This window comes from Oncorhynchus clarkii, chromosome 5 (genome assembly GCF_045791955.1).
Source record: "Oncorhynchus clarkii lewisi isolate Uvic-CL-2024 chromosome 5, UVic_Ocla_1.0, whole genome shotgun sequence".
Classification (NCBI taxonomy): domain Eukaryota; kingdom Metazoa; phylum Chordata; class Actinopteri; order Salmoniformes; family Salmonidae; genus Oncorhynchus; species Oncorhynchus clarkii.
In genome coordinates this window covers 35,938,448-35,963,438 of record NC_092151.1, presented here as the reverse complement: position 1 = coordinate 35,963,438, position 24,991 = coordinate 35,938,448, and the positions used below count along the sequence as shown (strand labels likewise).

Genomic DNA, 24,991 nt, shown 5'->3' with positions numbered 1-24,991 from the left:
TATGGGGAATACCCCAACACATTCAGATCTCTTGAACAGAGATGCCTTTGAACAATGCCCATGTTGTAGCCATAGCTCTGGTGAAGTGAGCCCTCAGGCCCTCCAGGGGTAAAAAAAAAAAGAAGGGAAAAAAAAGGCTTTCCCCTTGTCCAATAGGTCCTGCTGTTCTCTCACCCTGAAGAGGGTGGTGAGAATTAAACTGAGAGGGGGGAACACTTAAAGTTGTTGGTCCATTGGTGTGCCAACTCGTTTACCCCTATTGCCTGTTCGTGAAAATTGCAGGCAGTGTGCGTTTTTGCGCAATGCAAAGAGATCTATAGATGCCTGTCCTTAATTGTCCCATATTTGGGCCAGTATCTGGTGATGGAGTGCCCACTCCCCATGTAGGGTATTCCCCCTGGATAACAAGTCCGCTCCTGTTTTCATTACGCCTGGGACATTGGTCGTGGGTAATGATAAGAGATGTGCTCTGTTCCACAACGGGAGTTTGTGGGCTAGTTTGTGCAGGCGCAGAAATCGGGCACCACCCTGGCGGTTGATGTATGCCATTGTAATGTATTATATTGTCTGTTCTGGTCAGGATATTACAATTCCAGAGAAAAGGCAGAAATTGCTTTAGGGCTTAAAGCACTGTAAGCAATTAGAGGTAGTTTTTGTGAGTGAGGTGGAGTTGTGTGGGCCATAGTCCGTTCATATCTCTGCCTTGGTAAACTGCATCTGTCCTCAGTCATCACCTTCCTCACAGCTACTAGCCCTAGGATAGAGACTTTGGCCTTTGGCAAAGTTGGAACAGGGTGAGGCACTGGCGGAATGATACGACTCGCGCTTCTGATATAAAGTATTATTTAAGAAGGAAATATTATTTATTCTGATACCCCCCCCCCCCAACCCTTTTGGGAATCAGGAAGTAAGGAGAGTAGAAGCCCTTTTGCTCAACAGAAAGGAGTTCTCCTCCTCTAGTATTCGAGCTAAGTCGCCATTCGCCACTGAAACCATGAGGGGAATTTTCTGGCGAACTGAAGCCTGTAGCCTCTCGCAACCGTGGTCAGGACCCAGGACCCATGGACTGCCTGTGTGGCGAGGTGGCCACTGTTCATTTGACTCATATATTCATATCGTTGGGGTGGCTGTGGTGTAGGACTGTCTGCCCCAGTTTCTGTTTTGAGCGCCTACTTGTGGATTAGCAGTATGCTGGGCAGCTGGTACTGACCTCTTCCTGCCGAGTTGGCACACTGGCTCGTGTAATGGGGAAATTTGTATTGTATGTGTCCATATAACTGAGTATGTGACTAACCTTGTAAAACTATCCTATTATAATCTCCTGTTCTTGGGAGTATCATCCTGTGTTGCAAACCAGCTTGCTCCTGTGTCCTTGTATGGATAAAAGGAGAACTGAAAGTCCCGCCCAAGAACAGGAAACTATAAAGATATGTGCTTATCACCCAATGCTTCGGAATTCAGTGTCTACACTGCACTGTGTAACTCTGTTATTCTCTCTGAGCTCAGAAAATAAAGAATCTTAGTTTGACTTGGACTCTTGGATTGTGGAAGTTGGATTTGGATTGTGGAAGTTGTGTTGGGACAGGATCCGGGTCGAAAGCCTCTCCTTTTGCTCTGCGCAGTTCCACACTCTGCCGCATAGTAGCGACAGTGGGGCCAAACAGTTCCTTTGGCTCGATGGGAGCATCTAGGAAGTCTGCCTTCTCCTTCTCTGTGAGGCTGGACAGGTTCAACCACAGAGCTCTCTCACCCACTCGTGACGCACCCACAGCCTTGGTTAGCTCCCCTGGAGGCACAGAGGTTGAGGTTTGAGACTACACAGATCTCTTCGAAGAGTAGTGAGTTTGGCTGGCTCTGGCTCTTGTCAAGGAGGTTGCCCATCTCTTCCAGTAGCTCGCTCTGATATGTCACCTCGTGGTGGATGGAGGCAGAAAACCGTTCCAACTTCCCAGGGAAAGTCAGGACAGAGAGAGCAGAGGCACGGCTCCTGGGTTGAGGTGGCTGTCCAGAGAGCATTCTACGACTGGAGGAACTCCATATTGTGCAATACCATGGCAGTGGTGTCCCTGGCTAGGGCTTTGCCAGATATGGGCTTGTCCCAGTTGTATTTGGCCTACAACAAGCAGGCTGGTATGGCTGGGATACGTTGCTTTCCCGAGGTGGTACGGGACAGAAGCCTCTTTCCCTCGAACCTGTCCCTCTCAGCATTCTGTCCTCCCAACAGAGAAGGCCAGTCAATTTTGAGTTCCTCCTCCACCTCCTCTTCTCTATGGAAGAGACACAGTATGTTGTCTTCATTCTCGTCTATGATCAAGTCATCTTCCCCTAATGCTAGGCTGTCAAACCGCATATACGGGGGGAAAATGTCCATAACCTCAGCCCAGTTGTGCTCAGTATTGGCAAGTATGGGTTGTTCAGTTGTCTGTTCACCCGAAAGCTGGGAGGACGATGAGCGTGGAGCGGTAGCCTATCGTACCCGACGTTTGAGGCTAGAATTTGCCATAGCTCGAGCATTGACACTTTTCGACACTGTAACCGTGTAGCTAGTAGACTGTTGTTAGCCAGCTAGTGTTCACTTTGGTAGCCTAGTTATAGCAAACATGTTGTTAGCTAGCTAGTGTTCACTTTGGTAGCCTAGCTATAGCAAACATGTTGTTAGCTAGCTAGTGTTCACTTTGGTAGCCTAGCTATAGCAAGCATGTTGTTAGTGGAAGAGAATGTGCGTTCTTCATAGCTGTCAAAAATGTTATTTTTCCACCTAGGTGGGAATAAGCGCCACAAAGTAGGTAGCTAAGTGGGCAAGAGCTAGCCATGAACTACAGACTGAAAAGTTTTCTTCATTGTGAGCTCAATGAGAAGTTGCTTTCTTATGTTCGGTGGGGTCCTTGACGGTCCACATGTGAACAGTTTAGCAGAAAAGCAGATGTCCAAGTTGATCAAATCCGTAAGAGAGATAAAAGAAGCAAAGATAGGAGTGAACTATGGGCCCATATAGGAAGTGGAGTGGTCCACTATTGTCCGTTGCTCCTGTCTCTCTACAACAGACGTTTTGTGATAGGAACCTTCCTTGACTCTGCCCATAAAAGGAGACACTACCCATAAGTGAGAGACCTAACAAGTAATTGAAATAGAACAGGATTTTGCAACCCTCTTAGATGTCCACTGGTAGACAGTAAAAGTAAAAGTTGTCAAAAATATATATAGTAAAGTACAGATACCCCAAAAAACAACTTAAGTAATACTTAAACGTTTTTAAAAAACTTAATTAAGTACTTTACACCACTGCTGGTATCTATACTGTACAGTCACATCTGCTAACTACTTTGTTACTTGTTGATTTCAAATCTCTTGGGACTTTCCTTATAACTCTCCTTGTAGATGATCATACATACAGTAGCTTACACTCCATTTACATGTTTCTAGACAGATCTGGAAGTGTCTAATTCACTTGTTGTTGTGTCATTATTCAGGATAATGAATAGGCAACAGTCTTATAGTGGTGGGGAAAATAGATTAGGCTATTTCAAGGAACTATAGTCTGATCATCAAATTTAATTTAAGTTGTTCTGTAGGCTTACTATAAATCCAAATGGAAAGCATGAATTTACATAAATTTAATTTTTCCATCCTGTAGTATAGGCTGCATTTATTGGTTGCACTATCATGTGGTACAGTAGCCTAATCATTGTAAAGTATGAGGGATGCTGATGCGGGTCTAGAGACAGACTAGAGTCATTACGAGGCACAGTAGAGCGTACCTGCTGCACAGACAAGACCGGACAAAATAACTATTGTGGAGCTCTTCCAAAGGTAAGTGTCTCTCTGGCAATAGTCATCCTGCAGATTTCGATGAAATGGGAACTTTGGTCTTCTCAGTCATATGAATTTCACTCACCATTCTCGCTGAGCTTATACAGTAAAGCAATTGTTTCAGTAAGAACATAAGTGCCATTTGATAAAGTTATAGTAAAATATAATAACAACAAATCATGATGGAGGGGATTTGTCCAAATGTCAACCTTTCCTGAATGAGTATGGTTATGATGATAATTTTTTTTGAGGGAATGTTGTTGTGTATGGCTTTATCATTTTCGAACTGTGTTCAAATACATCTGTATTTGATTATTTGTTAGGATTTTGAGGATTTTCAAATAATTTCCTATAAATAGCCAACTACCAAATACTTATTTCAAATATTATTTTCAAATACCTGGGTTAAATGCATGGGAGTGTATTTGAGTCAGTGTATTTGAGTATTTCTAAATACATTCCAATATTCAACTATTTGTCTTTACAAATAAAAAATATCTAAATACTTACTCCCAAATGTCTTTCCAATACCTTCAATAGTATTTGAACACCGATCTGATCGTTTTCCTTTTCCATTCTTTCCTTTTCTTAAAACAAATCTGTCTGTATCTGCAAAGTTTTTAATGGCAAAATGTACACTATACCTCATTTTTCTAATGTGATTCCACTTGGAAGGGGACTTGTGAAAATGGAGATTGCGTCACTGAATGAAACTGCTATGAATAGCAACATGCACGGCGTCGCTATGGACAGCGGCACAATGCACAGTGTCGCTATGGACAGCGCCAACCGCACCTATATGCCTTATTACCTGCATTCCACCGGCATGGCCATCAGCTACATCCTATGCTATGTGGTGGTTCTCCTGCTCTGTGTCGGGGGGAACGTGCTAGTCTCCCTGGTGGTCCTCCGGAACCGCAACATGCGCTCTGTCACTAACCTCTTCATCCTCAACTTGGCCATCAGTGACCTGCTCATTGGAGTGTTCTGTGTTCCAACGACTTTGATTGACAGCCTGATATCAGGTGGGGAGTTTTGCTTGTTATAGCCTGGACTCATTATTGGGACGCTTGTCGTGACAAATTATAGTTACTACTGTTGCATACATTTGTTGCTTTGGGAATGAGTGATCAGAACTGTTCTGCAGTCCTTTTGTCTGCATCATTAAATCCAGACAGCTAAATTCCCAGTCTGCTTTGATTTAACATTTTCTTAACCTCTTGGGAATTGAGCATAATATTGGAATAGTGCTTGTATTTTGATTCAAATGGGACTTTCTTTGTATTTATCAAAGATTTCCCTGTGGAGTGGAGTGAAAACGCTGAATTTCAATCAACTTGGTGTTGATATGATTTAAAAAGTGAATATCTATTACATGTATGCGTTTTCCCACCTTTTCACCCCTTTGCTCCCTTCACATATATTTACACTGACTATACAAAACATTAAGAAAACCAAAAAATACACAGTGAAACAACAAGTCAATAGTGTCCTTCTTAATCCCTGCCAGCTATGTACATGTAGCCTGGTCCCAGATCTGCTCGTGCTGACTCCATTGCTGTCTTAAGCCAAACATGTTTGGCATGACAATTCTTTAATGAGTCGGCGAGGGAGAGCAGAAACAGACTGGCAACCAGGCTACTGCTTGTGTAATGAAGTTTGTCTTTTCAGGATGGCCATTTGGCCAGATTACATGCACCATGAGTAACCTGGTCCAGGGGATGTCAGTGTCAGCATCCGTCTTCACTCTGGTGGCCATAGCTGTTGACAGGTAATACCCCAGTGGGCTAGTCTGATAGACCACCACACTAGCCCTGTCCCACATCTGGTTGTGCTCTTGTGAATTTCATTGCTTTAAGTGTCAAGCCACACATTTGTAAAGGGTCCTCTTTCATCATATTCAGCGTTTTGTTATTGGGTAGCCTTAATGATGGTAAAGAATGGATGACCAAAATAATGGTCTATTACCATCTCAATGATGGTAAAGGACTGGAAAAGAAGAGGGAATCTAGTAATGGCTGACAGAGAAATGTTTAATTGCTTTACTAATGCAGGGACTGTATTGCATTTTGTGATAATAATTTAGCACAAATAATCAGTAAGTAATATTCACAATGCCGCTGGTGCCATCTGAAGGGTGATGTCTCTCTTTCTTTCTCTACCTCTCCCTCCTTTCTCAGGTTCACAGGTATTGTGTACCCCTTTAGACATCGGATAAGGCCTGTGACTGCTCTCCTCACCATCCTCTTCATCTGGGTGCTGGCGTTTGCTGTCATCTGCCCCTCGGCCGCCAACCTGACTGTCATCCAGCTGGAGGACACCTACATGCTCCAGGACAACCAGACCTACCCTGTCTTTGTCTGCTTCGAGAACTGGCCCCGACCCGAGATGCGTCGGGTCTACACCATGGTCATCTTTGTGCACGTGTACCTGGCCCCCCTGGGCATCATCAGCATAATGTATGGCTGCATCGCTGCCAAGCTCTCTATCAACCTGAGGCAGGTGAGGCTGGCAAAAGTGCGAAGGGCCCGCTCCCAACGCCGTGTTAAAGTGATCAAGATGCTGACCATGGTGGCTGTGCTCTTCATGGTGTCATGGCTACCTCTGTGGACGTTAATGCTGCTGACTGACTATAGGGATCTGGACACCCAGCAGATTGACTTCCTCAGCAGCTACCTATTCCCTGTGGCCCACTGGCTGGCCTTCTTTAACAGTGGGATTAACCCCATCATCTATGGCTTCTTCAATGAGAACTTCCGCAGGGGGTTCCAGGCTGCAGTGGCCTGCAGGCCCTGTTCACAAACAATAACAACAGTTGTGGTTAATACACGCTTCAACTTCCCGCCTCCTAACAGAGTATTCAATGATAACCCTGAGTCATCTGGTGGGAAGAAAGGCCACTGCTCCAAGGCCACTCCCAAGATTATCCCACATGTAACCCATGGAATCGTCCTGGATGACAGGAATGTTGCACCCAACAGGGTGATTGGTGCCTGGGTGGAGTGACTGTAATTAGGGCTATGACGATTATGGAATTTTGGGCAACGATTGTCATGCAAATTGTCATGTTTTTTTTGTCATAACAGTTACAGGCGGGGTTCTACTAAGCTAACGCATATCATTGTTTTAAGATGTCATACCGTAGATCATTTAGCTATTTGATTTTGAATTGCAGGACCCCTGTATGTATAAAAAAATATATGACATTTTTTAAAATAAAACATTGAATTTGGCTTTACTGCTAATAGCCTATAGAAACACATTGAATACCACATTCATACATGGCAAAACATGTTCCAAAAATAATTCAAAAGGAAGTATGATTTGATGTGTCTGAAATACATCTGAGAGAAACAAAAAGCATCAGGAACAAAAATAATTATAAAATCTCTTGACATGCACCATTCTGCTTGCAAAATGATTACCAACATTACCCACTTAATGTTAAAAAAAATGCTATTGGGTAAACTGTTGGTTACACAATTAAATTATCATTGTCCCAGCCCTAAATCTAATACAACACTTTTGGGATGTATTTATCACAACATCTTTACCATAACCTTAACCTCACCCCTAACATAAGCCGAACGCTAACCCTCATTCAAGACCAAATAGCTAATTCCTTCTTCATAAGACTGTGCAGCATGGCCATCTAGTGAAAATATGGGAAAGGGGGAAGTTTTCATTTTAAAGTGTACACAAAATGGCTGCTAGAGGGCGCCAAATCTATTAGTTTTGCCCTGGTTACACAGAGGAATTGGTATGCTGATGAGATGTCCATGCTGGATATCATATTCATTCCCAGCATGTCCTGATTACCCTGGAGATGCACCATGGACAAGTGCACACCATCAGATTCCATCACACTCAGTTTGCATTTATATCAGGGTTAGGCTTAGGGTTAGGGTTAGGGGCTAGAGGTTTCCATTTTGGAGTAACACCTGTTGATTGACTTTAGGACGATAAGATACAATCGAAACCTTATACCATCAATATCAATAGGATCACACAAACACATGCACGCATGCAGACACTCATTCTCACACACACACACACACACACACACACACACACACACACACACACACACACACACACACACACACACACACACACACACACACACACACACACACACACACACACACAGGTGTGGATATACACACATCAAACAGCCCCCAAAGCCATTATATGTAAATGTCGTTGTGTGAGTTGGTCCTCTGGGCCAGTGAAATGACATTACAACAGATGAGAGTATTTCTGGTTACACATGATGAGACGTCAGTCATTGAATGGTTCCCATTTGGGTGCAGTTAGTGCTTTATCTGAGTTGATAACCCCTTTTCTGTCCTCGTAGACAGTTTGGGGAATTAAAATCTTGACTGGCTATCCCCAGACTTTGATCAATTAAAGAGTATCTGTATTGATTTTAACTCGGGAGTGGCTGCGGACCCAACTTTTCTGAACCCTTCTTCCCAACAGCTAAAGGTCAGAATGTGCAGAACTCTCTACTTTACGGACAGTCTCTGCTCTACTCATTTGGCTGCCCAGACAACAGGCAACTCTGGCGAATGATACTCGTTTAATAAAGTTAAATCAAAGCTGAATTTAACTCAAGACAGATTCCAAACCTAGTCGTCTTAATGTGAAAACTCTGACAAAATCTTCTCTAATTTGTAATTCTAACAAAGAACCAACATAAAAACATGTCTAGTGGAGTCTTTACCTATGATCTTAACGATCATCTCTCCATAGTGTGTATTAGAGATACTCAACTACAAAAACCTTATCCTCGTCTGATATTTTAAAATGTTGTTTATTTATCCAGTGTTTCCTGTACGCCTGACCCTGAGGTAGCTCTGGAACATTTCTTATTTATTTATTTATTTTTTAAATATTTTGTCATTTATTTTATCTGGCAGATAAACGTGCTATTTTTAAAGGACTCATAGTCAAGATAAAATCGTTGATACACACCAAAGCAATCTGAATTTTTTCAGCTTAGAAATCAGGCCTGGTCCAAAGCAAGGCAAACCAAACAAGGTGATTGGCAATATTTTAGGCAACTGTACTGTAATTGACTAAAAAAGCTAAATCAAACCTCCTTTTAATAGGGCTGTTTCGACATTGTGTCCATTAAGCCCCTTTTTCTACTTACCCAGAGCCAGATGAACTAATGGATACCATTTTGATGTCGCTCCTTGCAGTTTTAAAGACATTTAAGGCAGTTCCTGGAGACATTGCCAACTTGCGCAATGACTTGAAGTCTAACTCTGAGTAAGTTGAAAAAAGGGCGTAGTTGCCAAAATTTCACACTATCCATTACCCCCCTTGAGTTGATGTCCCTGCACTCGCAGAAATCAAATTAGCGGAAATATTATTACCATAATAAAAACAATCCCCATCAAAATCCATCTGTTTAAGGTAGAGATATATTTATTTATATTCAATCCAATGGAAGGTGGCCAAGCTACAGTGATGTTTGTCAGACCATGAGTCTGAACAGTTTGGGCTACACACTAACATGACCCGTCTTTAGAATGGGGAGACTCTCACGAGCACGTACATGTATCTCACGAACACATACAGTTGAAGTCGGAAGTTTACATACACCTTAACCAAATACAGCTAAACTCAGTTTTTCACAATTCCTGACATTTAATCCTAGGAAAAATTCCTTGTCTTAGGTCAGTTAAGATCACTGCTTTATTTTAAGAATGTGAAATGTCAGAAATATAGTAGAGAGAATGATTTATTTCATCACATTCCCAGTGGGTCAGAAGTTTTCATACACTCAATTAGTATTTGGTAGCATTGCCTTTAAATTGTTTAACTTGGGTCAAACATTTCGGGTAGCCTTCCACAAGCATCCCACAATAAGTTGGGTGAATTTTGACCCATTCCTCCTGACAGAGCTGGTGTAAATGAGTCAGGCTTTTAGTCCTCCTTGCTCACACACGCTTTTTCAGTTCTGCCCACAAATGTTCCATAGGATTGAGGTCAGGGCTTTGTGATGGTCACTCCAATACCTTGACTTTGTTGTCCATAAGCCATTTTGCTGCAACTTCATTGTCCATTTGGAAGACCCATTTGCGACCAAGCTATAACTTCCTTACGGATGTCTTGAGATGTTGCTTCAATATATCCACATAATTGTCCTTCCTCATGATGCCATCCCTCCTGCAGCAAAGCACCCCCACAACATGATGCTGCCACCCCCGTGCTTCACATTTGGGATGGTGTTCTTCGGCTTGCAAGCCCCCCCCTTATTCCTCCAAACATAACGATGGTCAATACGGCCAAACAGTTCTATTTTTGTTTCATCAGACGAGAGGACATTTCTCCAAAAAGTACGATCTTTGTCCCCATGTGCAGTTGCAAACCGTAGTCTGGCTTTTTTTATGGCGGTTTTTGAGCAGTGGCTTCTTCCTTGCTGGGCGACCTTTCAGGTTATGTTGATATAGGACTCTCTTTACTGTGGATATAGATACTTTTGTACCTGTTTCCTCAAGCATATTCACAAGGTCCTTTGCTGTTGTTCTGGGATTGATTTGCACTTTTCGCACCAAAGTACGTTCATCTCAAGTAGACAGAATTTGTCTCCTTCCTGAGCAGTATGACGGCTGCGTAGTCCCATGGTGTTTATACTTGCGTACTATTGTTTGTACAGATGAACGTGGTACCTCCATGTGTTTGGAAATTGCTCCCAAGGATGAACCAAACTTGTGGAGGTCTACCATTTTTTTCTGCGGTCTTGGCTGTTTTCTTTTGATTTTCCCATGATGTCAAGCAAAGAGGCACTGAGATTGAAGGTAGGCCTTGAAATACATCCACAGGTATACCTCCAATTGACTCAAATTATGTAAATTTGCCTATCAGAAGCTTCTAAAGCCATGACATCATTTTCTGGAATTTTCCAAGCTGTTTAAAGGCACAGTCAACTTAGTGTATGTGCACTTCTGACCCACTGGAATTGTGATACAGTGAGTTATAAGTGAAACAATCTGTCTGTAATCAATTTTTTGAAAAATGACTTGTGTCATACACAAAGTAGATGTCCTAACCGACTTGCCAAAACTATAGTTTGTTAACAAAACATTTGTGGAGTGGTTGGAAAACGAGTTTTAATGACTCCAACCTAAGTGTATGTAAACTTCTGACTTCAACTGTACATATTTTACTCTAGGACGCCCAACAGTCTCACAAGACTTGTCTGAAGGTAGCCCGGTAACAGTAAAACAAATTCATGGAAGTATATATGGAAATAGTTTAGTGCCAACAAAAGGGGTTAAATATGGGGGGGGAAATATATACAGTATAATAATTTCCTGATCTTTTTTCCATCTCTCAGATATAGGATAGACACTTTAAAACAAAATACCCTTTCATGCATTTTTTGACTATGTTTTTCCATGTATGAATGCTGTTAAATCTGAATTTGTTCTTAACGGACTTGCCTAGTTAAATAAAAAAATAATTGTGTTTGGCCCTAGAAATATGCTTGCTGGTGACCCGCAATTAAACTTGTCAATAGATGGGGTGACACATTGGAAGCATTGCTATCCTGGTCTGATCATATTGACCACATTGTTATTAAGATGGGAAAATGTATAGGTGTGAACCCCCGAGAAATATACTAATATCTAACATTTGTAAGGTGATTAAATCTTTGGTCCTGTCACACCTAGACTACTGTCCATTCATATGATCACCTGCAGCAACACAGAATCTTACAAAAACTCCAGCTAGCTCAAAACAGAGCTGTCAGACTAACTACTCATTGCCTTGGCCATGGCTTTGTGTTAAAAGTAAATTACTCTCCGGTCTTTAGATTTTTCTCAGAAATGTAATCCAGTTCAAGAAACCTCATAATTTCTCAGTCCAATTAGTGTATACCAGTAGTAGATATAATCACCAAACCTTAGCAATGACAAATCTCCTCAAGTCATCACTGAATGGAACTCCTTACCAACTCACATTTCCCAAGCAAAAAGCAAATTCACATTCAAGAAAAATTGTGATCGACCATATCACTTGACAAATACCGATCCCTGAACACGCTAATTGAATGTTAAAAGTTACCTTTCAGGTATTTTAACCGTCTGTAATGTCTCCTTGTTCATTGTTTTTAATTGTAAATATAAATTGTAAATTGTTTTTGTTTGTAATGTATTGTTCATTATGTGTCAGCCCCGAGGAAGATTAGCTGTCATCATGGCATCATGGCTAATGGGGATTGTAATAAAATTAAAACAAATTAAACAATCTTTTCATGAAGGGCTCCCTTGAAAAAGAGACCTGTCTCAATTGAATATCCAGTGCAGTCAAAATCCATGTCTATCTAGAATAGCATAAGATCCGAACAGCTGCAATTAAACCTAAAAGCATGTTCATCAATGAATGTGTTCTCTGAATGATATACTCCAATCAATTTGCCGGAACAGGTGTCTAGAGATGGTGTATGCCCACAGAGATAGATAGAAGAATCTAGATGGATACAACCTGTGTTAGCAGGCATGGACATTGACATTGAGGGCTTCCAACATTTTCAATTAATCAACTGGGTGGATTCCTAAGGGTTGGGATCGATCAGCCAATGATCAGAGCATTGTCTTCTTCTTCATATTGGGTTGCCAAAGGTTCATTAATGTCCTTAAGCTATATCACTGCTATCTACTGGCCACAATAAATGAATGACAAAAGATTTGGTCCAGGACTCAAGCACCTCAGGGGGCAGTAAATCAGCAATATTAGCTTGACACTAATAAAACACAAAATAAGAAGAAAACGTACTTCTTTCAGGTGGAGATAGCCTCAATGGCACTTCCCATGTTGTCACAGATGCTATAATGAAACTAATACAAATATTAGTCCTCCATTTAACTCCACATATATGCCTTAAAACTGAGACCCAAACTAGTTTTTCCTCATGGTTAGAAATATGGAAAGTAGATTTTTGTATTAGCATTTACTTACTTTTACAGAGTATAAATATGGAATCGAATTCAACACTATCTAACTGAATAGCTGCTAAAATACCCAAATCAATGGTTAATCTTATATGGTTCTAAAATAAAAACCATTGTAGTCTCAAATCATTTCCTATAGGACAAAGCTAGTCTATTTTCTATTTTTTTGCATGAATCTACAGTGCATTCGGATAGTTTTTGACCTCTTTTTCCACATTTTGTTACGTTACAGCCTTGTTCTAAAATGGATTTTAAAAAAGTTCCCTCATTAATCTACTCACAATACCACATAATGACAAAGCAAAGCAGGTTTTTAGACATTTTTGCAAATGTATTAAAAATAAAAAACGGAAATATCACATTTACATAAGTATTCAGACCCTTTGGTCAGTACTTTGTTGACGCATCTTTGGCAGGAATTACAACCTCAAATCTTCTTGCGTGGCACACATGTATTTGGGTTGTTTCTCCCATTCAGATGGGAGATCATCTCAAGCTCCGTCAGGTTGGAGGGGGAACGTCGCTGCATAGTTATTTTCAGGTGAACCTTCGCCCCAGTCCGAGGTCCTGAGTGCTCTGGAGCAGGTTTTCATCAGGGATCTTTCTGTACTTTGCCCCGTTCGTCTGTACATATCACATGATATTATTCAATAGGATTTGATATAATGGGTTTTTCTTTATTTTTACTATTTTCTACATTGTGGAATAATAGTGAAAACATCAAAACTATGAAATAACACATATGGAATGACGTGGTAACCAAACAGTGTTAAACATGTCAAAATAGATTTTAGATTCTTCAAAGTAGCCATCCTTTGCCTTGATGACAGCTTTGCACACTCTTGGCAAAGTTGGACAGTACCAAAATATATTATCTAATGATTGGATTTCTTCACAGCAAAATCTGCAGAGCTGGTATGGTTGTATCCCCCATACAGTACATATAACATTATATTTGTTGCAAGAATTTTGTATAATAATTTAAATAGAAAAATTCTACGTTTTGAATCTGATGTTGTTTTGCTTATCAGTTAATAAACTATGTGCCATGGAATTGGTACATAAGAAAACTATTTTGCAATCTATATAGCACAGCTGTCATTTTTTGGGGTCTTTAAGGGAAATTCCACGAAAATGTAATTATGCTGAGATTTCAAAATGTTACCAAACAAACCTAGTGACTAATTTTAACAATTTCCACTGAACATTTGACAAAAACACATTTACTGGAAGAACTATGCAGATGCAAGGTTTGGTAACAGAATTTGGGTAAAACCAAAAAAAAAATATGTGACCACATGTGACCACACACGGCAGACGTCTAAACGTTTTTATGTGACCACATTTTCCCAAAACTCTGTTAAATATCTGTTCTGAATTAAGATTCATAGACGTCTGCCGAAAGAATGTGCCATCAGCTATGACTTGACATCTTGACTTTGATTTTTTTTAAATTTTGGTTATTGAACTATATGTAGTAAGTGAAATGGGTTTGCATCCGGTGACAGAATTACTGTAACGGAATTACATCATGGGTACCTGATCTGTACCATACAGAAACGCATAATTATGGATATGAATATAATTATCTTCGTGGTGTATCCTGAATAGGTAAACAAAGGCAGAAATAAGCAAGATATACCATTGAATATTTCGATATTATTATACAAACTGGCTATTATTCTAATGTGCTCTGCCCCCAAACAAAACCACATTTGGTTGGTCTGTACCAAACCAAATCTGAACCAGTCATAGACATGTATGTTTCACAAGTTTTGACATTACAGGTCACACAGCAGGGAACAGTTGAGTTCAGTAGAGTACAGCACAGTAGAGTTCAGAACAGTAAAGTATTATGTTCAGTACAATACAATACAGTACAATACAGTACATCATACTGTACTCTAATCTAGTATGCTCTGTTGTACTGTACTGAGCTCTACTGTACTATACTGTGCTGTCCAAACTTGTGAAACATAGACGTCTCTGATTGGTTCAGATGTGTGCTCGATTTTACACACCTGTCACCAACGGGTGTGGCTGAAATAGCCAAATCCACTAATTTGAAGGGGTTTTGTATATATCGTGTATTTACACATTAAATATCACACTTCTGTCTACTTCAAGTGTACAGTGTCTACTGTCTACTTCAACGTGTTCCTATATAACTACTGTAAAAATGATACATATATAACTATTGCAAAAAGAAATTGCATTGTTGATGGTAGGTATGCAGGTATACAAGCACAGCCGGCACAGGCCCATAGTACCAAATCTTATAGACATATAAATCAAATCATCCAAAAGTCCATTTTTTTTGTCATTTAGTTTTTAACAAAAATGTAATGTTTCATGATGTGATGGTAATGTTTTCTGGAAAACTGAGTAAAATCCATGTATTGTCGAATAAAATAGTCACAATCAATACCAGTTTATGGTTCCTGACAAAATGACATAAGTATTTCTATTGATAAAAGTTTTTTTTCAAGAAACTACATAAAAAAATAAATAAATGCCAAATGTGCCCGTAGCTGCAAAATCCCCCAGATCTGCAGGAAAGTAAATCCAACGTAATCCCTAATTAAGATGTTATTTTAAGGCCCAAAATGTGAAGACTGTGCAAGGGGTGTGCAGACCTTCACTAGGCACTGTAAAACACAAATGGAGCAAACACTCACAGACACCGGCCCCTGTAGACTGGAGATTGTACCACTGCTTTCTGTATTCTGTTCTGCAACCCTGTTCTCTCAGTTCTATATTGCCTGGCAATCTCACCATATATTTTACTCCCACACCAAGAGACCATTTACAAAAGGCTCATTAAATATTGAATGTTTCAAACAATCCCACTAGCCTCATTCCCTATGGACAGGTGTCAGCATATTTCCCAGAAGGCATCTACTTTACCATATTGCTTTGACTATATTTGAATGAATTTTGAGCATCTGATATTTGCCAGTCTATATGACACTTTGTTTCTACTAAAGCTCAGCGTGACATGGCAGGTTGGATTTAACCTGTTACCGGAGCAATTTCTCCTAACCCACTGTACTAATTAACCCTCTGATTGTTATGCTTTTGACAAGTGATGCTAACTGACAAGCAGCAGCCAGTCTGGATATTAAAGAGTATGCCTTCAGCTCAACTCTACATCTGCTGAACACTATCATGCCCATTTATGTTGTAGTGTGGGTATTGGAACATGGCCGTAGAGTTTGTGTGGGGTCGGTTGTATACATGATTCTCCTTCATTTGGAAGCACACAAAAATAATGTATAACTTTATTTGGGGTAAAAGTATTGATATGATTATTTCATCAGGGAAAATGAGCCAAGAATAGAAAGCACATCTATTTCAACCATTTTATGTAATTGGGTTGGATTGGAGACCTCATATATATACAGCGGGGAGAACAAGTATTTGATACTTTTTTTTAAATATCTGGTATTTTACCAGGTAAATTGACTGAGAACTTGTTCTCATTTGCAGCAACAACCTGGGGAATAGTTAAGTCCCATCCGAAAGATGGCACCCTACACAGGGCAGTGTCAAACACTGGCATTGGGATATTTACTTTTTTAGACCAGAGGAAAGAGTGCATCCTACTGGCCCTCCAACACCACTTCCAGCAGCATCTGGTCTCCCATCCAGGGACTGACCAGGACCAACCCTGCTTAGCATCAGAAGCAAACCAGCAGTGGTATGCAGGTTGGTATGCACTGCTGATTTTGCAGGTATTCCTACTTACAAAGCACGTAGAGGTCTGTAATTTTTATCATAGGTACACTTCAACTGTGAGAGACGGAATCTAAAACAAAAATCCACAAGATCACATTGTATGATTTTTAAGTGATTAATTTGCATTTTATTGCATGACATAAGTATTTGATACATCAGAAAAGCAGAACTTAATATTTGGTACAGAAACCTTTGTTTGCAATTGCAGAGATCATACGTTTCCTGTAGTTCTTGACCAGGTTTGCACACACTGCAGCAGGGATTTTGGCCAACTCCTCCATACAGACCTTCTCCAGATCCTTCAGGTTTCTGGGCTGTCGCTGGGCAATACGGACTTTCAGCTCCCTCCAAAGATTTTCTATTGGGTTCAGATCTGGAGACTGGCTAGGCCACTCCAGGACCTAGAGATGCTTCTTACGGAGCCACTCCTTAGTTGCCCTGGCTGTGTGTTTGGGATCATTGTCATGCTGATAGGTTTTCACTCAAAATCTCACGATACATGGCCCCATTCATTCTTTCCTTTACACGGATCAGTCGTCCTGGTCCCTTTGCAGAAAAACAGCCCCAAAGCATGATGTTTCCACCCCCATGCTTCACAGTAGGTATGGTGTTCTTTGGATGCAACTCAGCAATCTTTGTCCTCCGAACACGACGAGTTGAGTTTTTACCAAAATGTTCTATTTTGGTTTCATCTGATCATATGACATTCTCCCAATCTTCTTCTGGATCATCCAAATGCTCTCTAGCAAACTTCAGACGGGCCTGGACATGTACTGGCTTAAGCAGGGGGACACGTCTGGCACTGCAGGATTTGAGTCCCTGGCGGCGTAGTGTGTTACTGATGATAGGTTTTGTTACTTTGGTCCCAGCTCTCTGCAGGTCATTCACTAGGTCCCCCCGTGTGGTTCTGGGATTTTTGCTCACCGTTCTTCTGATCATTTTGACCCCACGGGATGAGATCTTGCGTGGAGCCCCAGATCGAGGGAGATTATCAGTGGTCTTGAATGTCTTCCATTTCCTAATAATTGCTCCCACAGTTGATTTCTTCAAACCAAGCTGCTTACCTATTGCAGATTCAGTCTTCCCAGCCTGGTGCAGGTCTACAATTTTGTTTCTGGTGTCCTTTGACAGCTCTTTGGTCTTGGCCATAGTGGAGTTTGGAGTGTGACTTTTTGAGGTTCTGCCGAAGTCGTTGCCTCTCCTTGTTTGGGCGGTGCTCGGCGTTCGACGTCACCGGTCTTCTAGCCATCATTGATCTATTTTTCATTTTCCATTGGTTTTGTCTTGTCTTCCCACACACCTGTTTTCAATCCCATTCATTAACTGTTGTGTATTTAACCCTCTGTTTCCCCTCATGTCTTTGTCAGAGATTGTTTTATTGTCAGTGTTGTTTATTTGTTGTATTGGTGCGCGACGGGTCCTCGTACCCATGTTTTTTCATGTCTGTACTATTTAGTGTTATAGAGCATGTTCTGTGGACAGTTATTAAAAGACTCCATTTACACTCTATTTCGACTCTCCTGCGCCTGACTTCCTTGCCACCTATACACACGGCGCTGACAACAGGTCTGCGAGAGCCAGAAATCTTGCTTGTTTATAGGTGACTAAATACTTATTTTCCACCATCATTTGCAAATAAATTCATTAAAAATCCTACAATGTGATTTTCTGGATTTTTTTTTCAAATTTTGTCTGTCATAGTTGAAGTGTACCTATGATGAAAATTACAGGCCTCTCTCATCCTTTTAAGTGGGAGAACTTGCACAATTGGTGGCTGACTAAATACTTTTTTTGCCCCACTGTACATGTATTTATTCCTCTGTTCCCCATCATGTCTTTGTGTGAGATTGTTTGTGTTACGTGTGTATTGTTGACACGCCAGACTGGCTTGTTTTTTCCGTGTTATTTTTCACGAAGATGTTTATTGTTAAACATAATCCTTGTGACTGTTTTGCACTTTTGCCTAAATAAAGTGTGCGCCTGTTCACAAATCTCTGCTCTCCTCTGCACCTGACTTCGCTAACAGTACGCACACATTCTGACATATTTCTCTTACATTCTGTGCACAAATGTATGCATTTCTCCTTTGCCAAGATAATCCATTGACCTGACAGGTGTGGCATATCAAGAAGCTGATTAAACAGCATGATCATTACACAGGTGCACCTTGTGCTGTGGACAAGAAAAGGCACTCTAAAATGTGCAGTTTTGTCACACAACACAATGCCACAGATGTCTCAAGTTTTGAAGGAGTGTGCAATTGGCATGAGACTTGAATGTTCATTGCTCTACCATAAGCTGCCTCCAAAGTCATTTTAGAGGATTTGTAAGTACATCCAACCAGCCTCACAACTGCAGACCACGTGTAACCACGCCACCCCAGGACCTCCACATCTGGCTTCTTCACCTACGGGATTGTCAGAGACCAGCCACCTGGACAGCTGATAAAACTGATTAGCATTTCTGTCTGTAATAAAGCCCTTTTGTGGGAAAAAACTCAAGTCTGATTGGCTGGGCCTGGCTCCCTAGTAGGTGGGTGTCACATCCGTTGTAAGGAGGAGACCAAGGCGCAGCATGGTATTCGTACATTCTTCTTTTAATAAAGAAAGAACACTGAACAAACTAACAAAACAACAAAACGAACCGTGAAGCTAATATGGATAGTGCAAACAGGCAACTAAACATAGATCAAGAACCCACAAATACCCAAGGGAAAATGGCTACCTAAATATGGTCCCCAATCAGAGACAACAATAAACAGCTGCCTCTGATTGGGAACCATATCAGGCCACCATAGACATACTGTACATATACCTAGACCTACAAAAAACCTGAGATATACAAAAACCCTAGACAAGACAAAAACTAGCATACCCACCCTAGTCACACCCTGACCTAACCAAAATAATAAAGAAAACATAGATAACTAAGGTCAGGGCGTGACAGTGGGCCTAGCTTCCAAGTGTGTGCCCTCCCAGGCCACCCATGGCTGCCTGCGCCCCTGCCCTGTCATGTGAAATCCATAGATTATGGCCTATTAAATTTATTTCAATGGACTGATATCCTTATATGAACTGTAACTCAGTAAAATCGTTGAAATTGTTGCATGTTGCGCTTATATTGTTATTCCTTGTACATTTGATTTAGTCTAACCTTCAGTTGAGTATTATACACTCAAGTACTTTGTTTTTCACCTGACATGTTCTAGTCAGGTTGCTTGTGCATGAAAGCATTAAATCTTCTAATTAGTATACATATTATAATAACAATGTCATTGTCAGGAACTGGTTATCTTCCTTCAAAACAAACACTTTGCACCTAGATCTGACTTCAAAGAACCCTGGGATGCCACGGGGATTGGGTCCTGATTGTGACTAGAATGATTTCACAGAACACTGATACCTTTTCATTTCTGTCTCGTGCATGTTGTTACCCTGTTGGTTTTAAGATTTTTTACCTCCACCAACACTTTGCAGGCCAAGGTCATGGTGTCAGGCCAGGGTAAATATAGGGCTGTCAGTTGGGTCTTTGTTTGGGACAATCTAGGCTTTCAGTGCTGGGCTCCACTGAGCCCGTTGGCACAGCATAAAGCCCTCGTTCAGACTGCTCCATTTTCACATGCCTGCCATTCAAGGGTGCATTACCATGGGAACTGGGTGACAACTGGCTGCTGGGGGGACAGAAAGGGAGGTCGATAAAGTAGAAAAGTGTCAAACCGGAACCCCGTGTGAAAATGTCTAATTTTCCAGTATTGGAACTGTTGTTAATGATGGTGATGTCTAGGATGAATGGTTATTTTCCAGTGCTGGAACTGTTGTTAATGATGGTGATGTCTAGGATGAATAGTTATTTTCCAGTATTGGAACTGTTGTTAATGATGGTGATGTCTAGGATGAATGGTTATTTTCCAGTGCTGGAACTGTTGTTAATGATGGTGATGTCTAGGATGAATGGTTATTTTCTAGTGATGGAACTGTTGTTAATGATGGTGATGTCTAGGATGAATGGTTATTTTCCAGTATTGGAACTGTTGTTAATGATGGTGATGTCTAGGATGAATGGTTATTTTCCAGTATTGGAACTGTTGTTAATGATGGTGATGTCTAGGATGAATGGTTATTTTCCAGTATTGGAACTGTTGTTAATGATGGTGATATCTAGGATTAATGGTAATTTTCCAGTGCTGGAACTGTTGTTAATGATGGTGATATCTAGGATGAATGGTTATTTTCCAGTATTGGAACTGTTGTTAATGATGGTGATGTCTAGGATGAATGGTTATTTTCCAGTATTGGAACTGTTGTTAATGATGGTGATGTCTAGGATGAATGGTTATTTTCTAGTGATGGAACTGTTGTTAATGATGGTGATGTCTAGGATGAATGGTTATTTTCCAGTATTGGAACTGTTGTTAATGATGGTGATATCTAGGATGAATGGTTATTTTCCAGTGCTGGAACTGTTGTTAATGATGGTGATATCTAGGATGAATGGTTATTTTCCAGTATTGGAACTGTTGTTAATGATGGTGATGTCTAGGATGAATGGTTATTTTCCAGTATTGGAACTGTTGTTAATGATGGTGATATCTAGGATGAATGGTTATTTTCCAGTGCTGGAACTGTTGTTAATGATGGTGATATCTAGGATGAATGGTTATTTTCCAGTATTGGAACTGTTGTTAATGATGGTGATATCTAGGATGAATGGTTATTTTCTAGTGATGGAACTGTTGTTAATGATGGTGATGTCTAGGATGAATGGTTATTTTCCAGTATTGGAACTGTTGTTAATGATGGTGATGTCTAGGATGAATAGTTATTTTACAGTATTGGAACTGTTGTTAATGATGGTGATGTCTAGGATGAATAGTTATTTTCCAGTATTGGAACTGTTGTTAATGATGGTGATGTCTAGGATGAATGGTTATTTTCCAGTATTGGAACTGTTGTTAATGATGGTGATGTCTAGGATGAATGGTTATTTTCCAGTATTGGAACTGTTGTTAATGATGGTGATATCTAGGATGAATGGTTATTTTCTAGTGATGGAACTGTTGTTAATGATGGTGATGTCTAGGATGAATGGTTATTTTCCAGTGCTGGAACTGTTGTTAATGATGGTGATGTCTAGGATGAATAGTTATTTTCCAGTATTGGAACTGTTGTTAATGATGGTGATGTCTAGGATGAATGGTTATTTTCCAGTGCTGGAACTGTTGTTAATGATGGTGATATCTAGGATGAATGGTTATTTTCCAGTGCTGGAACTGTTGTTAATGATGGTGATGTCTAGGATGAATGGTTATTTTCCAGTATTGGAACTGTTGTTAATGATGGTGATGTCTAGGATGAATGGTTATTTTCCAGTATTGGAACTGTTGTTAATGATGGTGATGTCTAGGATGAATGGTTATTTTCTAGTGATGGAACTGTTGTTAATGATGGTGATGTCTAGGATGAATGGTTATTTTCCAGTATTGGAACTGTTGTTAATGATGGTGATATCTAGGATGAATGGTTATTTTCCAGTGCTGGAACTGTTGTTAATGATGGTGATATCTAGGATGAATGGTTATTTTCCAGTATTGGAACTGTTGTTAATGATGGTGATGTCTAGGATGAATGGTTAATTTCCAGTATTGGAACTGTTGTTAATGATGGTGATATCTAGGATGAATGGTTATTTTCTAGTGATGGAACTGTTGTTAATGATGGTGATATCTAGGATGAATGGTTATTTTCCAGTGCTGGAACTGTTGTTAATGATGGTGATATCTAGGATGAATGGTTATTTTCCAGTATTGGAACTGTTGTTAATGATGGTGATATCTAGGATGAATGGTTATTTTCTAGTGATGGAACTGTTGTTAATGATGGTGATGTCTAGGATGAATGGTTATTTTCCAGTATTGGAACTGTTGTTAATGATGGTGATGTCTAGGATGAATAGTTATTTTCCAGTATTGGAACTGTTGTTAATGATGGTGATGTCTAGGATGAATAGTTATTTTCCAGTATTGGAACTGTTGTTAATGATGGTGATGTCTAGGATGAATGGTTATTTTCCAGTATTGGAACTGTTGTTAATGATGGTGATGTCTAGGATGAATGGTTATTTTCCAGTATTGGAACTGTTGTTAATGATGGTGATATCTAGGATGAATGGTTATTTTCTAGTGATGGAACTGTTGTTAATGATGGTGATGTCTAGGATGAATGGTTATTTTCCAGTATTGGAACTGTTGTTAATGATGGTGATGTCTTGGATGAATAGTTATTTTCCAGTATTGGAACTGTTGTTAATGATGGTGATGTCTAGGATGAATGGTTATTTTCCAGTATTGGAACTGTTGTTAATGATGGTGATGTCTAGGATGAATGGTTATTTTCCAGTATTGGAACTGTTGTTAATGATGGTGATGTCTAGGATGAATAGTTATTTTCCAGTATTGGAACTGTTGTTAATGATGGTGATGTCTAGGATGAATGGTTATTTTCCAGTATTGGAACTGTTGTTAATGATGGTGATATCTAGGATGAATGGTTATTTTCTAGTGATGGAACTGTTGTTAATGATGGTGATGTCTAGGATGAATGGTTATTTTCCAGTATTGGAACTGTTGTTAATGATGGTGATGTCTAGGATGAATAGTTATTTTCCAGTATTGGAACTGTTGTTAATGATGGTGATGTCTAGGATGAATGGTTATTTTCCAGTATTGGAACTGTTGTTAATGATGGTGATGTCTAGGATGAATGGTTATTTTCCAGTATTGGAACTGTTGTTAATGATGGTGATGTCTAGGATGAATAGTTATTTTCCAGTATTGGAACTGTTGTTAATGATGGTGATGTCTAGGATGAATGGTTATTTTCCAGTATTGGAACTGTTGTTAATGATGGTGATGTCTAGGATGAATGGTTATTTTCCAGTATTGGAACTGTTGTTAATGATGGTGATGTCTAGGATGAATGGTTATTTTCCAGTATTGGAACTGTTGTTAATGACGGTGATGTCTAGGATGAATGGTTATTTTCCAGTATTGGAACTGTTGTTAATGACGGTGATGTCTAGGATGAATGGTTATTTTCCAGTATTGGAACTGTTGTTAATGATGGTGATGTCTAGGATGAATGGTTATTTTCTAGTGATGGAACTGTTGTTAATGATGGTGATGTCTAGGATGAATGGTTATTTTCCAGTATTGGAACTGTTGTTAATGATGGTGATGTCTAGGATGAATGGTTATTTTCCAGTATTGGAACTGTTGTTAATGATGGTGATGTCTAGGATGAATGGTTATTTTCCAGTATTGGAACTGTTGTTAATGATGGTGATGTCTAGGATGAATGGTTATTTTCCAGTGCTGGAACTGTTGTTAATGATCTAGGATGAATGGTTATTTTCCAGTATTGGAACTGTTGCTAATGATGGTGATGTCTAGGATGAATGGTTATTTTCCAGTGCTGGAACTGTTGTTAATGATGGTGATGTCTAGGATGAATGGTTATTTTCCAGTGCTGGAACTGTTGTTAAAAACTTCTTGACCATACTTGAGACGCAGACGTCTCAAGTATGCCCCTGTAAATGCAAATGCGCTACGCTAAATGCTAAATGTACTCGTTACAACTCAATCTTTGATCAAAATTCACAAGCAGGGTATTGAATTAAAGCTACACTCGTTGTGAACCTAGCCAGCAAGTCAGATTTTTAAAATGCTTTTCGGCGAAAGCATGAGAAGCTATTATCTGATAGCATGCACCCCCCAAAATGCCAGCTCGACACGTAAACAACAGATTTTGCGATAGCCGGCGCTACCCAAAACGCAGAAATAAAATATAAAACATTCATTACCTTTGACGAGCTTCTTTCTTGGCACTCCTATATGCCCCATAAACATCACTATTGGGTTTTTCGTTTAAATCGGTCCATATATACCCAAAATAGCTTTGTATTGGATCTGTGTCATTCAGAAAAAATCATCGTTTTTAAACGCTGCGTAATTTTTTAAAATTAAAAAAGTCGACGATAAACTTTCACAAAACACTTCGAAATCCTTTTGTAATCCAACTTTAGGTATTAGTAAACGTTTATAATCTATCAAAATGATTACAGGGCGATGTCTTTTCAATAGGTCTTCACTTGCAAAAACAATGCCATCTGATATCTCCCTCAACTGCATCCGGGTGAAGACTGGGAAAATGGAGGTCAGATAAAAGGATTTTCCAACAATTAATTCAATTGAAAATTAGGACAATGGCGCCATCGTGCGGAATTTGTATGAATTGCAGGTAGATCGCCATTAAATTCTGTTCTCTTTTAATAACTGGTGGAAGTGACTTATGGAAATTATTTTTAGCTTTCAGAGAGCAGTTTTTCTTGCGTTTTTCAATGAAACACACGATCTGTTATAGTCACAGCCGTGATTTAACCAGTTTTATAAACTTCAGAGTGTTTTCTATCCACACATA

At 40.0% G+C, this 24,991-nt stretch overlaps 1 protein-coding gene across 1 annotated transcript; it reads left to right on the top strand.

The window, feature by feature from the left end:
- The first annotated feature begins 4,498 nt into the window (after positions 1 to 4,498).
- Positions 4,499 to 6,816, top strand: LOC139409980 (neuropeptide FF receptor 1-like). The gene is made up of 3 exons (XM_071155394.1): positions 4,499 to 4,835; positions 5,482 to 5,581; positions 5,991 to 6,816. Exons 1-3 carry the CDS (start codon positions 4,499 to 4,501, stop codon positions 6,814 to 6,816), a joined length of 1,263 nt encoding a protein of 420 aa, XP_071011495.1.
- Positions 6,817 to 24,991: the final 18,175 nt, after the last annotated feature.